Source organism: Molothrus ater, chromosome 2, assembly GCF_012460135.2.
Source record: "Molothrus ater isolate BHLD 08-10-18 breed brown headed cowbird chromosome 2, BPBGC_Mater_1.1, whole genome shotgun sequence".
In the NCBI taxonomy this organism is placed as follows: domain Eukaryota; kingdom Metazoa; phylum Chordata; class Aves; order Passeriformes; family Icteridae; genus Molothrus; species Molothrus ater.
In genome coordinates, this window is record NC_050479.2 from 39348104 (window position 1) to 39362632 (window position 14529).

At 43.6% G+C, this 14529-nt stretch overlaps 2 protein-coding genes across 3 annotated transcripts in view; one reads left to right on the forward strand and one right to left on the reverse strand.

The window, feature by feature from the left end:
• GGACT (gamma-glutamylamine cyclotransferase) overlaps positions 1–8356 on the forward strand; it is a 28566-nt gene extending 20210 nt beyond the window's left edge. For both annotated transcript variants that reach the window (XM_036393001.1, XM_036392992.2), the window contains one exon: positions 5102–8356. In XM_036393001.1, coding sequence (XP_036248894.1) covers positions 5119–5592 — 474 coding nt within the window. In that variant the 5' untranslated portion in view covers positions 5102–5118 and the 3' untranslated portion in view covers positions 5593–8356. The remainder of the gene's footprint in view (positions 1–5101) is intronic.
• Positions 8099–14529, reverse strand: part of PCCA (propionyl-CoA carboxylase subunit alpha) — a 273726-nt gene continuing 267295 nt past the window's right edge. The window contains exons 23-24 of the mRNA XM_036392979.2: positions 11731–11808; positions 8099–8443 (exon numbers count right to left, since the gene is read on the reverse strand). Of these exons, the coding sequence (XP_036248872.1) occupies positions 8375–8443; positions 11731–11808 (147 nt within the window). The 3' untranslated portion in view covers positions 8099–8374. The remainder of the gene's footprint in view (positions 8444–11730; positions 11809–14529) is intronic.

Sequence of the window (14529 nt, forward strand, 5' to 3'; positions counted from 1 at the left end):
CACTGCCTGGGGCTGCCTTCAGTGCTGCTGCTGCCATTGCTGACACAAAAACAGGCAGTGAGAGCTCACAGGAGAAAAGGCCTTTACACAGCACAACACTCAGTGCTCATCACTTTGACTTGGGGAGGGTCTGGACCCAACTCTGGAAATGCATCAATGTTGTCTTGCCCTGTTCTTGTGCTGTGATGCTGAGGTATCTTGTTGTTGACCACCCTAAGACAGAGGGCACTTAGCCCTCAAGATTTTTTGGGGTCATTTGTTATGGTTGTTCTTATGCCTCTCTGTTCTTACAATTAGAAAGCTGTTTCTATCCATGTTAATGATTCTGTACAAAAAATTTTGGCTGGCTACATGTTCATGTATGCAGAGAATCAACTCTCTCTTCTTAAAACCTTTGCCCATATTTGTAGGTGATTATGCCCCATCTCATCAGCTCCTATTTAAGCTTCTGCTGGTTCATTCTTGGCCAAAGTAAAACAGTTCTGGACTCGGTGCTCTGCCCTGAGCTCTTTCTAAATAGTTTTGTAGTCCCAAGATTGAGGTCCCAAGATTTCAGTGAAACTTGGACAATGTGACTTAATATTAGGACAAAACAGTCAATACTTCAATACTTACATAATTTTATCTTGAGGTGACAGCTTTCCCCTCCTTCCACTCAACTCAGTTTGTCCACATGCACAGAACTTCTGGTTGTGTCATCCACCTTTTCTTGTCCTGATGTGCTGGCAATCCCCTCCTGTCTCTGCACTCTCCAGAAATTTGGCCTGTTAATCAGTCTAATGTTGTGTCCCGCATGTGTTCTGCATTCCATCCCCATCATCTTTTTGCATGTGGTGGTTTTATCTGTTTGTCACTTTGAGACCTTCTAAAAGGTCTCACGTTGGGAATTAAACTCTGTAAGCAATAAAAACTAATCTAATGCATTTTCTCTATGCAGTACAGTTGAAAGTTATTTGGAATGTTTTTCAAACAGACAAAAGGCAAATGTTTTTGATGACAGAGGGGTACAAAGCACGTGAGCAGTGCTGCGATTGATGCCTGTCCCAAGGGCATCCTCAATCTGCCTCCTGGCAGAGATGCACAAGATACTCCAGTTTAAGCACAGAAGTGTTGCTTTGGGGATGTGAGTTATCCAAGGAAGAAATGAAAAGAATCTGCAAAGAAGTTTAAGTGGAGTTTCAGGTAGTGCCCAGTAGCCCCAGCATGGCCCTGGTTACTCCAATACTCTTGTTTGTTTTCACAAACCAGCGCCTCGGTTTCGGAGCGGGTGACCGCTGCGAGGAGACCATAACCTCTTGATTTCAAAGGAGCCATCGTTTCTCTGGTGCCTCTGTGGTTAATGTAAGAAAGGTGTCTTGCCATAAACTTTTTCCGAGGTATTCAGCAAGGTTGGGAAGGGGTCGGCCCAGGCAGGAAGCCCTTGTCTGTGCTATAAAGAAAATAGCAAGCAACAAAATGAAAGCATCAAAGGACCAACAGGATGCAGTCCCAGGAGTCCTCTCTGGCATGTTAGTCCTTCTTGAAAGTTAGCATTGAGTGAAGAGTGACCTTAAAACTCCCTTCATTCAAACAGACTGGGCTCAAGTTTAAAGTTCAAGGCATTTTGTTTTTTCACCTGTTTCCTACAGTTTTTAAGAAACTTCTGAAGAATTAATGTGTAACTATATCTGGTCACAGAGCCAATGCAGAGAATTTTTCTCAAGGGAAAATAATGTTACTGTATGGAGTGAGAGAAATGGATACTTTCTGAGTTAGGTTTTATTTTGTTGAAATTTCTTCTCCCAAACCCACTGAGAGCATGATTGCAAACAGCCCTGGAGCCAGTGTAATGCACAGCTCTGAGGCCATGCTTCATTTTTAAAAGAAGCTGGTAGGGTCCTCTAATTGTCTGAATTGTGGTAAAAAAAAAAAAAAAAAAAAAAAAGGTGGTTTTTGCCAAAGCTGCTGCTGCCACTTGGGGAGCAAGGTCTTGTTTTGGGCACAACTTGGGAGCAAAGAGCCTGGTTGCAGCTTCATCTGCGAGTGCAGGGTGAGTGAGCCAGTGCCTGGCCCCATGGCCACCCACCCTTCTCTCACCCTGCTGGAGCTGTGAGGTGAGGGTGCATGTGGATACAGTGTCATCATGTGGATCATGTGGATACAGTGTCTTTGAAAAACCAAAGCCCTGGCCCAGAGCTCCATTGGTGGGTGAGGGTGGATGTGGATACAGTGCTTGCTGCCCTACCAGCACTAATGGTGAGCAGCACCCAGGCTCCTGGCTAGCACCAGTTGCGAGCCACATTTCACCCAGCACCACCTACCTGTGTGATGCTGAAACAGTTCCTGTATTTTCTGATCTTTGCATCTTGCCTGATGAAGCAACTAGTTACAGATCCCACAAGCAATCTGGCAGGTCATCTTTCACAGTTAAAAGAAATAGTTTGCCAAGATGAAGTACAAATTTCACTCGTGTTTCTCCATGCCATTAAATTTTCATGATTCCGGTATGAATATTTCATGAAAGTACTTTCTGAATGGGTTTGTTTTGTCCTGGCAGCTAATATTCAGTATAAGTCTGGGCAGGTTTTGTTTGGTTTTTGGTGGGTTTTCTTTTCCTCTCAGGTGGTTTAGTGAAGGTAAGAAGTGTCAAACTGGATTAAGTGAGAAAAGGCAACTTCTTGTTGGTGATTCAGCAAGGGGGTGCCATCTGTAACTCTTTTCAGCTGCTTAGTGGAAGCAGTGTGAAATGACCCTCAAATACAATTCTGCTCTGTGCTCTCCTGCCACAAGGTGGCTAAAACTCTTTTAAAAGCCCAGGATTTGCGAGTGCTTTAAGTGATGCTAATACATCTACAGCCTTTCTGCAGTGCAACACACGGTACACTGGAGACCAGATTTATTGTGCAGCAAATTGTGTATGTCTTATTTATATGGAGCAGTGATCAAGAAATGTTATTACCAAGTTTATTTCAATCCTTCCTTGGCTGGAGGGCTGGGGTTTGCTTTGTTCTTGGTTTTTTTTAATAGAAGGAGAAGTGATTTTCTCAGCCCATCCAGTGTGAGTGACAGGCCACTGTGGGGCACAGAAGTGCCACAGGGAGCTGTGGCTGAAACTTCAGCTTCCCACTCCATCTCTGTTTGTACTGCCTGCTGAATCAATCTGCTCAAAGGCTAAATCAGAAACACTTGCCCAAACCTGGGTTAGCAAGTTCCTTTGTTGCTGTTGAATTCTGCACTGGGATGATGGGTGCCTTTCTTTAAGTGGGTGATGTTTCCCAACAGCCAGTTGCTGTGCCATCAGAAACAGGGAAGTTGTTTTCACCAGTTTCAGGAAATGGTGACACTCTTCTCTGTGAACTTTTTGGAAGCTTATCTCCAGCTGTACAGTAGGGACAGGGCTTTTGTTTGATGGAAACGAAGCGTACCTTTTCCTTACAGATGCACCACTCACTATAGAGCTTTTTATGTGCGTTTTAGGTTTCCCTTTTTATTTTTTAACTTATTAACTCTGACAAGTAACCTCTTGGTTGTGAACAATTTAATTCACAATTCATTTTTCTGATTCAAAGTGAACACGAGTGCCCTAATCCCCTAATGGGAATTAATTGCATGTTTCAATGCTTAACTCTGATCCTTTCTCAATCCCCACTGGGACAAGTTTCTTCCTGAAGGATCTGTGTTTGTTATTCAAAACACAATCTGAAAGGTAATGATTTTTCTTATAAAAGAGACTCGGGCCGACTGAATATTAATGCTCTTTTTATTGTGAGGGAACAAGCTGCATCCAAGAAAAAAGCTCATTTATGTAATGAAGGATAAATTACTCTGAAGTATATCTGATAGAATACAGGGAAAAAATCAGTGTATTCTTATTCCCCTAAGTGAAAGCAGTTTGCCAGTAAATGAAGGCACACACTGTTTTTGCTTGGAAAGCTGTATTTTGATACAGAGAAAAGCTGTTTGCTTCACCAAAGGGGAAATTGCTTGGCTACTGAGGATTTTTAAATGACACTGTTCTTGGCCAGCAACATACCCTTTAGGATAACTGACCAAACCTAACAGTTTACTAAAATAAGAGTAAATTGCAGAAAATAGTTTAAATTTCTACTTCCAGTTTGCTTTTAAATATTTCTCAAACTTGAAATACATTATTTAATAACACTCTTTCCAAGAGGAGCTGCACAGGCTCCTCTGATGTTGGGTGTCTGGCCCAGCCAGTTGACTGTGGATGAGGCAGGCTCTGCCCAGTCAGTGACCACAGGAAAAATGTGGGAGAACATCACAGTGCAAGAGCTGCCTCTACCCTACAGAAATGATGGAGGACAAACACAGCACAGTGTGAAAAAATAATGCAGGAAGTATGAAGGTACCTTTTCCCTCCCGTTGTGTTTCAGTAAAGCCAGTCTTTTACCCCATTCAAACCAATTTTGAGTGTTTCATGCTCACAGACACAACAAATGGTCATTCATGGTCTGTTTTCAAGAGGGGGCTCACAGATGTGCAGACCAGTTACTTGAGGTGATTTAACACTTGGGAGTGTCTGTCTGGGGAAGAGAGGAGGAACACAGCCTTACCTGATTTCTCTGCCAGCAGCCCTGGCTTCCAGTTTCTCCCTTGGCCCCACAGCTTGCTGTTCAGCATTTGTCTGTCACTCAGCAAGCAGGACCTTCGGTGCTGACATTATTGCAAATGCACCAGCACATCCATGAGATGACTCCACACCAGGTTACACTTGCTTTTGGGGAGTCACTGACCATGACACCACACACTTGCTGCAGCACAGCTCCCATAACGGTGAGAGAGAGAAAAATCAAGACAGATATAGAGCTGTTCCTGGGGGTCAGGGATGTGTTGGCTGATGTTTGGGATTCCTTAGAGAATGTCATTTGGTTACAGCAAAGAACTGCAAAAGGCTGATTTTCTCCTCGTCTCTGTTTTTCACTGATGCAGTTGTCTGAAAAGTTTCAAGATATTTGAATTGAGTATGATACTTAAATGTGGTACAGGACTATGAGACCACTTCGCACGTGCCAGAACAGCCTTTTGTGCAGGCAGTGCCTTGGCAGGGCTGTGGCTCTCCAGGGCACTGGCTCTGTGGGTAATGAACCTCTTTGTCTTCCAGCTGCTTTTGCAAGTACCATGGCCCGTGTCTTCGTCTACGGCACGCTCAAGAAGGGCCAGCCCAACTACAAGCACATGATCAACACGGCCAAAGGCCTGGCGAAATTCCAAGGAAGGGGCCACACGGTGGAGAAGTACCCGCTGGTGATTGCAGGGAAATACAATATTCCTTACATGCTGAACATCCCGGGGACAGGCCACCACATTGCTGGGGAGATTTACTCTGTGGATGAGCAGATGCTGCAGTTCCTGGATGAGTTCGAAGGCTGCCCAGACATGTACCAGCGCACGCTGATGAGGATCCAGGTGGTGGAGTGGGAAGGGAAGGGCGGCGCGGGCGAGGCGCGGGCAGCGGCCGACGGCGTGCTGGAGTGCTTCGTGTACAGCACGGCCACCTTCCCTCCCGAGTGGGTCGGGCTCCCCTACTATGACAGTTACGACTCCTCGGGGAAGCACGGCCTCTCCTACGTCCTACGGGAAAGCCGGGAATAGGGACGGGAGGTGCCGCGGCCTGGCCGCAGCCATAGTGCTAAGCAGGTGTTGCTCGGTAACCTTTCCAGGAAAGCTGTAATGCCTTTATTAAAATGCAGGAGCTCTCATAACCTTCCCAACCCAGGAGCCTTGGCGCTAGTGTTGAAGTCCTGTAGGCCCAGAGCTGCAGACTCCTCCCCAGGCAGGCACTGTCGTCCTGGCCCCCCCAGCCTGCTGCAGGTAACTGGGTTTGCACCAGGTGTAAAATATGTGCACATCAGGTCTGGGGTCTAACTATTCCCTCAACTTCCCCCTTTGCCTTGGTGCATAATAATGGAGGTCAGTGAAAGGCAGAGGAATGGATTCAATTTTTTTTCCCTGAATTGACAAAATTTGAAACTGGTTTAAATGTCTGCAAAGTAAAGCACAACTCCTATTGAATATTGACTTGTAATGGGTTTAGTGGGCTACTGCATGTAAACAGGGAAAGCTGATCAGATAACTTGGTGCTTCTAGACAAATAGGAAATTGCTGGAGAAAATGTAAAGATTATTCTTAAAGATTATTCATTGCAATGGGTTTTTTTCTGAACTGGAAAGGTGTATTTTTAAACCATGTTTAGTTTTAAAAGGCACTGTCAAGAAATATTGAGAGAATAGAAGAGAGTTATGTTTAAAACTATTTTTAATTTTATATTCTAAGCACTTTGGGTTCTGCCTCTGTTCACTGCGTGACTGTAGGATTTGGGGGTGTGTGTGTCTGTGTGCCTGTGTCTGTATGTGTGCGTGTGTGTCTGTTTTGGGGGCTGTTAGGGACCAGAAAAAGCAAATCTACACTGGAGCCACTGTGAGCACTTACTGTCAAGGTGACTTTTTGCCAAGCATTTTAATACAGAACTTCCAACCATATGCAAACTGAGTTTCCTAAGGGGGGGGGGGGGGGGAAATTGTATATGCATTATAAAAATATCCAAAGGACCTGTATTGTGATTATTGCAACATTTAAATTGGGAAAAATATATGTAAAGAAGACTGTTGTCCCCTGACCCAAGCAACTGTGCTGGTTTCTGTACATTCTGGAAAAACCATGGCTTTCTGTTGTTACACTCCTGTGCCTTATATTTTTCTTCAGCTGCAGTGTTTGGTACAGATAGATTGTAAAGCTGCCAAAGGGAGGGGAGCAGGCATTGTATGCCATGCAGTGAGCCAAAGTACCATCAAATGCAGCAAGGATACAATTGAGGACAATATTGTACTTTTGCTTCACTGCCAGTAGCCCTGTGATGGCCAGAGGAGATCCGGGGTAGGGAATCAGCCTAAACTTTAGCAGTAGTAGGCACTGCTGTGTCTCATTTAGAAAAGCTTCCATGTTGCTGCAATAAGCAAAACAAGTAACTTGCTGGTAGAATACTTGTGTCTCTTTACAGTACTTGTCTGTTTAGGGCAACCTGCAGAGACTGAACTGTGCTCCTTTGGAAAGGGGTAAGATGGCAGTAAGGAGACTTGGAAGGAGATCTGCAGGGTGCCTGCCTCAGTTTCTCCAACTGCAAAAGCATTAATTTTCCTGAAAGGCAGGTACTATCCAAACACTCTCCTTCCTCATCTTGATGAGTTTTATAAACTAATTCTCTAAGCAGATCCCTGGACTACATATTCCCCCTCAGCCATGTGATGTAGTTAATTAGCAGTGTCTCAATAACAGGAAGAATGCCTCTTCAGTCAGAAGTTCCAAGCAGAATCAAACTTTCCTGGTTGAGTCACCAGCCCTGTCACCAACTGTTTTCATCCTTCACCTTCTAGTAAAGGGCCAAGGCACCTCTGGCCAAAGGGTTTCTTTCTGGGAAGTAGCAGGACTCTGCACATCCTGGGCAAGAAAATGAGAGCAGGCCTGCTCCACTCTGGGGCAGTGGTCAAGGTCCCTTTGTCTCCCTTTCCTGTAAGCATTCAGGAGGAGGCCTGGTCTGAGGGACAGCATGTGCTCTTAGCAGTACCTTGGGACAGCTAAAGACCTCTGAGAACAGTGCCAGCTCCTGTAAAGGCATCCAGTAATCAGTATCAAGAAGATAGGGGTGGGGAAATTGAGTATGGAGTTTGAAGATAAGAAGACAATTCCCTTACAACTTTAAATGAAAATACATGACAAATATCTGCACTAGCAAAATAAAGCCTCTAAGCTGTAATTTAAATCTAATCTATACAAAGCATTAAAAATATAATAATATAGAAGTATTTAAAATATAAGTAATTATATAATAATTTATTGTTAGTTAATAAGTAATAATTCAATAAATATATATCCCAATTCAAAATAAATCTGATCAGAATTTAAGCCATTGGTGGTACTTGTGCAACCCTTATACAGAGTAAATGAGAACTGCTCAGTTTGCTCAGTGGTTAATTTTTCATTCTTGCCAGCCATTCTGTACAGCCTGGCTGGGGCCTCAAACCAGAGACATTGCTGTGGAGAAGACAAATCAGATTTTGGCTTTTGTTGTGTTTTCTTTTTTTAAAAAAAGAGGCTTTTCCTGTTTCAAAGCAGAAATGGTATTTTATTGATTTTATTTGATCCTGAAAAATCAAAGCATTACAAAGGTTATGTACAAGTATTTCTGGAAGTAAAAATCTGGGATCTGTTGCCAAGATTTAACATCTGTGTTTGCTGTCTTAACCACTGATACAGTAAATATGCCTGTATAAAGTCTTGTGCATAGTACTGTCTGTTTTCTGTGTTGAATTGTCTTAATGTTACTTTACAGATAAAAATAATAAAGGCTTAGTTAATTCAACAGTGTGGAGGCAACCTTTCATTCCAGTTCCACCAGCAGATCTTCTTCTCCCACGGTGTCCCCAGCTTTGCAGTGCACAGCTTTTACCTAGGGTACAGAAACAGCAGAATTTAAACCCTTCCTCAATAGCCTGGTGAGATAAATGGCTTGGCTGATGTGGTTTGTATTGCACAGAGCACTCTGTCTGCATGCACAGAGTGGTGGCCACTGTGCAGCCTGAGGACACCCCAGGGACACAGATCCACCTGTGCTGCCAGGGCCTCGAGGTGTTGAGCACTCGACCTCCAGTGCTCAGAGCCCAGCTGAGTTTTGAGGACCAGTGCTTGATAAATGGTGTCCAACCCCCATCATGGTATTCAGGCACCTACCATTAGGTTTGCTTGCAACAGAGGTGCTTGAAGACCTGAACATCAGCTAGAGATGCCACTTTTTAAAATGAAAATGCCCCTTTTTTCACCTGGTTGCATTGCTGTTTATTTATTTTAAATAGAGGACAGGCTGATTCTTCAATACTCATGTTGGGATGTTGCAATGAAATATCCACCATTTCTTTAATTACAGTTTTCAAATATAGCAGAATCTTGGAACTGCAGCCGTGAAGTGGGTTTGGTTTCTCTCTATCTCCAGAGAGTTGGGATAGATGATTCAAATCTGAATTGGGATCCTTTAACATAACTGAACTTGGCAAAGGGCTATCACTGTCAAAATAAGTGCAACTATATCTGTAGATGAATATGCCGTGCATATTCCTGAATTTTAAAACACAAATATCTTACACTAGTCCCTCACTTCCTCTATAAAAGGCTGCAACGTTTGAATTCCCTTTCAGCACATGAAGCAATAGAAAATATTTGAAGCTTGTTTCAAGTACTGAGCTTGTTTCCAGTATTAATTCAGAGCTCACACTGACATGCCCAAATCCTTGTTCAGCAGATAGCTCATTTTAATCACCCAAACACTACCCTGGGCTCCTGAAGGAAATGCACAGCATAGCCCAAGTACCAGGCTATGATGAACACACTGTTGCCCACATCCATGTTTGACAGTCTGAGGCCACAAGAGCTGTGAGCAGATCTCTGTAGCACAGGCACACTCACAGCACTACTCCAGAAATGATGCTGAGCACGGGCAAAGACAGCGTGACACGTACAAACCAGGGCTTTATTTCTAAATCAGTAGCTGGGCAGCGTACCCAATTGCTGAGCCTCAATCTTCTAGGAGATGAAAGCAGTGTGAAAAACATTCTACCCCTTGCTTTTCTTTTCTACAAAGCCAAGGTTCAGCAAACATCAGAGCTAACCAGTGTTTCGAACTCCCCAGCAATTTCTGCCGTGCAGTGGGGCCGGCTCCCTGTGCTGACCCAGGCGCAGCTGTCCTGGAGCAGACAGGAGGCTCGCCAGCTCATCTCCAGCTTTCCCTCATTTTTAAGCCACCTGCAGCTGGAGTAAACTCAAAGTAGATAAAAGCAAGCCACCTTTCTCACAATTCCAAACAGGAAGATGGGGTTTGATACAGAAAAGGAATTCAAGTCAGGAATGAAAATGGGAACGTCTTCCAGCTGAAGACAAATGAACTGAGTTTCAAAACACAGTTTCAAAGCATCAAAACATGGACTAACAGCCTGTGCCAAACATCCCATTCCTGTGGAGAGGCCAAGTTATTTTAGCACTCAGAGCCATGACTTTGCACTGCAGTACAGGATGAATTCTGTTTAGCAGCTTCATTTCTACACAGCCCAAAACCTTTGTGCTTATTCAAATTCTTAACATTTTAAAGGTCAAATAATGCACTTGCTATTAAAATGGGCGCACCAAGGGGACATTGCAAGGCACACAGGAGGCCTCCTGAATGGCCTGAGCACCTTTCACATCCTACCTTGGAGGATTAATAAACCAAACAGGTTTTATGTGGCATCTGTACTGAGTGAGTGGGAAATATTTATTATTAGGAGAAGTACAAGCAGGATGGTAAGGAACAGACCCATGGAGTGCAGAACACCTTGGTGGAAAAGGGAAGGTTAAAGTGAAAAATAAATGGGGTGGGTGGGAGAGGGAATGGCATTTTAATTACAAGTTAAAATCAGTGGATGCAAAGAGCAGCAGTAAGGGGGTTAATAACAGCAGATGAAAAACTAAATACTTGGAAATATTAATCAAGTAAGAAAATAAATTATGTAGAAATTAATGCATGAAATAAAATAATAAAGTGGCAATGTTAGAGCAAAAGGAACGGAAACATACTCCTTCCCTCAGTATTTTTTTCTCTTGAGACCCAATTTTGCACTGGATGCACTGGAAGAGGCAAGTCTGGGACCCAGCCTGGGTGACAATTTTAGAGCTGTGCCAAAAAAGCCTTTCTTGTAAACACACAAACAGTCCTTGGCATTGAGAGCCATCCTGAGATCTCAGCAAACCTTGCCAGTGGCAAACCCCATCCCTGCCTGCAGTCAGGCTCCCTGCTGCCTCCGTGTGGGCTGAGGGCTCCTGCCCTGGGGTTTGTGCCTCAGAGAGAGCAGAGGGGCTTCACCCCAGGAGAGATGGGCTTGGGCAGGTTAGGAAATCAGCAATGGAGGAGAATATGTGACACAGAGCCACACTGTGCTCTCCCATTGGAAAGGATGGATCTGGGGCCCACATCTTGGTGATGGTTTCAGGCTGTGAATTATAATCTAGCACAGGGATGCTCTGAAGTCCCAACTTAAGGTCTGGCAGTCCTCAGACCAACTCAGGTTTAGGGCATGCTCTTGTTACAACCAGTTCCCTGCCCAGAGTGCTGGTTTTAGCACGTCCTACACTGCAACAAGTCCCAGCTCCAGTGCTGCAGTGCTGAACCCTCAGGAGCAGGATAGGCTAATGCATAGCCTTGCAAAGCTTAACAAATGGGAAGATGTAGGCTTGATACTTAACAGTCACAATAATAAAATAAAATTGCTGTTTTCTCCCGCCTGCAAAAGCACTTTCTATGCCTTGTTCTGGGTGGGTTTTTTAAATGACAAATTATTTGCCATTAAATAATTAACTGGCAAAGAGATCTCTCTTTTTTTTCTGGAAAGATGAAATCTGGAGAAATGGTCTGCAACACCTTTCAATTCAACTTGGCATTGTAACATCACAGAAAACAAATCATTTAGGAGAAAGAGCTATATGAATTTCCAGAGCCAGTAAAACTATTTCCTGCTGTGCCATCTAAGGCTCGGAACTACTTAACAGCATTCACAGCAGATGCAAATGTTACAAAATTAAAGACACCTCACTTTGAAAGACTTACAACAACCAGACTTAATTCCTTAACAACCAGAATCCTCCTTTTTTCCTTTTAAAATTCTACCCTGTTGACAAGTTGCATATGGTTTTAAGTGACCTAAGGTGGCTTACCTTGCCTGTTTTAGCAGCAATCATACTGTTCTGCATTTTCATTGCTTCAATTACACAAATCTCTTGACCTTCCGAAACCTGATGAAATTCAAGCAGTACAAAATCAGAATAGAGGATTCAAAATGTTCTAAGTGTGATGATTCTTATGGAAAATAAAAGGATTATTTCATTAAATGCCATAAAGATTTTCATGACACAAGTCAAGTCAGCCAGTTACACAGTCACAACACAAATGACAATCGCAAAATTGGCAGCAAAATAAGGGGGGGAAAAAATCAGTTGCTTAAAATTGTTACCCCAGGCAAACCTGAAAGGCTCCTCTCCCATCCATCCATTCAGCTCCAGATTCCACAGTTCACACCACCACAGTTCAACATCAATTAAATGCAGAGCAAAATCTAATTTGTGCATTTTTGGCCAGGGAACTTCTGCTTTGCTTCCCTGGTGCAGGGCCCACAGATACTCATACTGATTCAGAAGCCAAAAGTTCCTTGGCAGGTGTCCGGGGCAGCTTGGCCTGGAAGGTCCAGCAGTACCCAGTGGGCTGATGCTGAGGAGAATGTGTCACCTCTGCACATGGCAGCCTCTGATGGTGGCTGATGACTTTGGACTGACAGAAAGGAGCTCATCAGTGAGCAGCCACCAGCTCTCATCCACAGGGGAGGCACGGTGGAGACAAACTCATCACTTTCACCACAGCTCAGACCTCTTTATAGAAAACACTGAGGTTTCCTCTTTCTGTTTGTGTCCTGCTAGCAGGCATGTGCAAGCTCAAGGTCACCAGGAACCGACTGGGCTGCTCTGCTGGGCTCCCTGTGCCTCCCAGTCAGATCCTCCCTCCAGTGGATCACTTAGACCACCTTGCACAGAGGAAACTGCTGCTCAAGGCTTGACAGTGGCTGTGGAGGCTGCCTAAACACGAGAGGCAAACAAGGGATTTGGAATTTACCCAGTGCAACCCAGGGATCAGCTGGTCATTCCCCAAAGACGATGCGTGCCAGGGAGGAAGGGTGCCAGGACCTACATGCCAGGATTTAGGACCTGTACACTCCTATGGGATGCCTGGTTCCCAGTGCCCACTGCAAGTCTTTTCATTGGACTCTTTTGCAGATGGAGTTTGCTATTTCCTCATTAGCTCAGCAAGTTTGGGAGGCTTTCACTCTGATGTCCAAGTTTCATGAAACAGGGTAATCTGAAACCTGCAGAAATCTGGTTTATGCACTGTTATATGTGCCAGTGCCAACAAAATGTTTGTTTATATACACACATATATACACATAGATATATTTCTCTAATTATATGTAAAATGAATAATACATATTTAAGAACAAGTGTGTGCCACTTTGGAGGAATATACTTACAGACAGATGTGAAGTCAGAGATCAAATGTACATTGAATGAAGAACTTTCCAAAACTTTAAGGAAACCTATTTTTTCACTAACTCACTAAAAAGCACTGATATCTGCCTATGGATTCTGAGCAAAACAAAACAAAAACGATTGGAATAAAAGGTGCTTACACACCCTTTCTCCAAAAGATTGGCAACAACAGTATGAGAGGTTTTGGAGGGTAAATATGGAAAGCATTTGCTATGGGAATATGGTGTACTAACTGGATACAGAGAATAACCAAAACCCAACACTTACCCTGCAGAAATTCCATCCTGAGCTTCAGGCAAGCAGTTAAATCATTAGCAGGTGTCCAATTTGGTGAATAGAATCAAAGACTTGTTATTTCCCCTCTATTCCCTTTCCCTGTCTTTTGTCTCCTTCCTTCCACACCTGCTGCTCTGCCTGTACCTTGTCCCAGCAGCTCACTCCTCCTTTCCTTTCTTCTTCTCCTCTCCTTATCCCTACTTCATTACTTTCCTTCCATCTGCTCTGAACTTTGCAAACATTTCTGAGGTTATGAGGAACCAATGAATATCTACTTTGGATTCATAGAGAAGGAAAGAAAAGAGGCAAGAAAGTTTATTGGAAGAGGGTTTTTTTTAATAATACTGTTATTAAAATAATCATTTCAGAAACAACTTTGCCACCCTCTGGTTAAGCTCTGCTATCAGAGAGCCAAGAGCACAGGCCTCTAGAGGTTGCTGAAGATTGAGATGCTAAGGACAACAGATCTAAATGCAGTGGCCTGATTACAAGACCACGAAACTCTCTCCTTGAGCAGTTACATTTAACTGTGACATGGCTTCATCAGGAGGATGGTGTGCAAATGAACCACTCAGCAGTTATCTAAAGAGAGTTCTGGAAACACATCTGTGGGAAAAGTAGAGAATTGTCTCAGTAGATCGAGAGTGTGGTGCTAAAATGGCAGGAAGTGTTAGTGATTGCAGGATGGAAATGTCCCTTAATCTGAATTTCTTCTCAGTTTCCCCTCTTTCTCAAAAATAAAGTTTTTGTGTTTTATATAATGCATGCTGGGGCTGATGAAAAGGACAGTGTCTGGGAAGGAAATAACCCCCTCAACTCACAAAACTTATGGTCCAAGTATCCAGTTAACATCTACTCCTACTAATTTGAAAGGAAGGAGGCACTTTCAGCAGGTACCACATGTGAAAATGCTGTGGCAGTACTTCTGATGATGTGCAATTTGTTGAAAATTATCTTGGTGCAAGTGTCACTTAAGCACAGAAGTTTAATTACTGTTCTTATGTTAAACCTTTACAGCTCCACTCATTGTGTTGAAAAGCGACAAATCCTAAAATTAGGCACGTGTATCTCTCTTTCCTCTTTTTCAGTCTTTTGGGCATTGTCCAATTTCTTTCATTCTGTAATTGCACATTTCATTTTGCC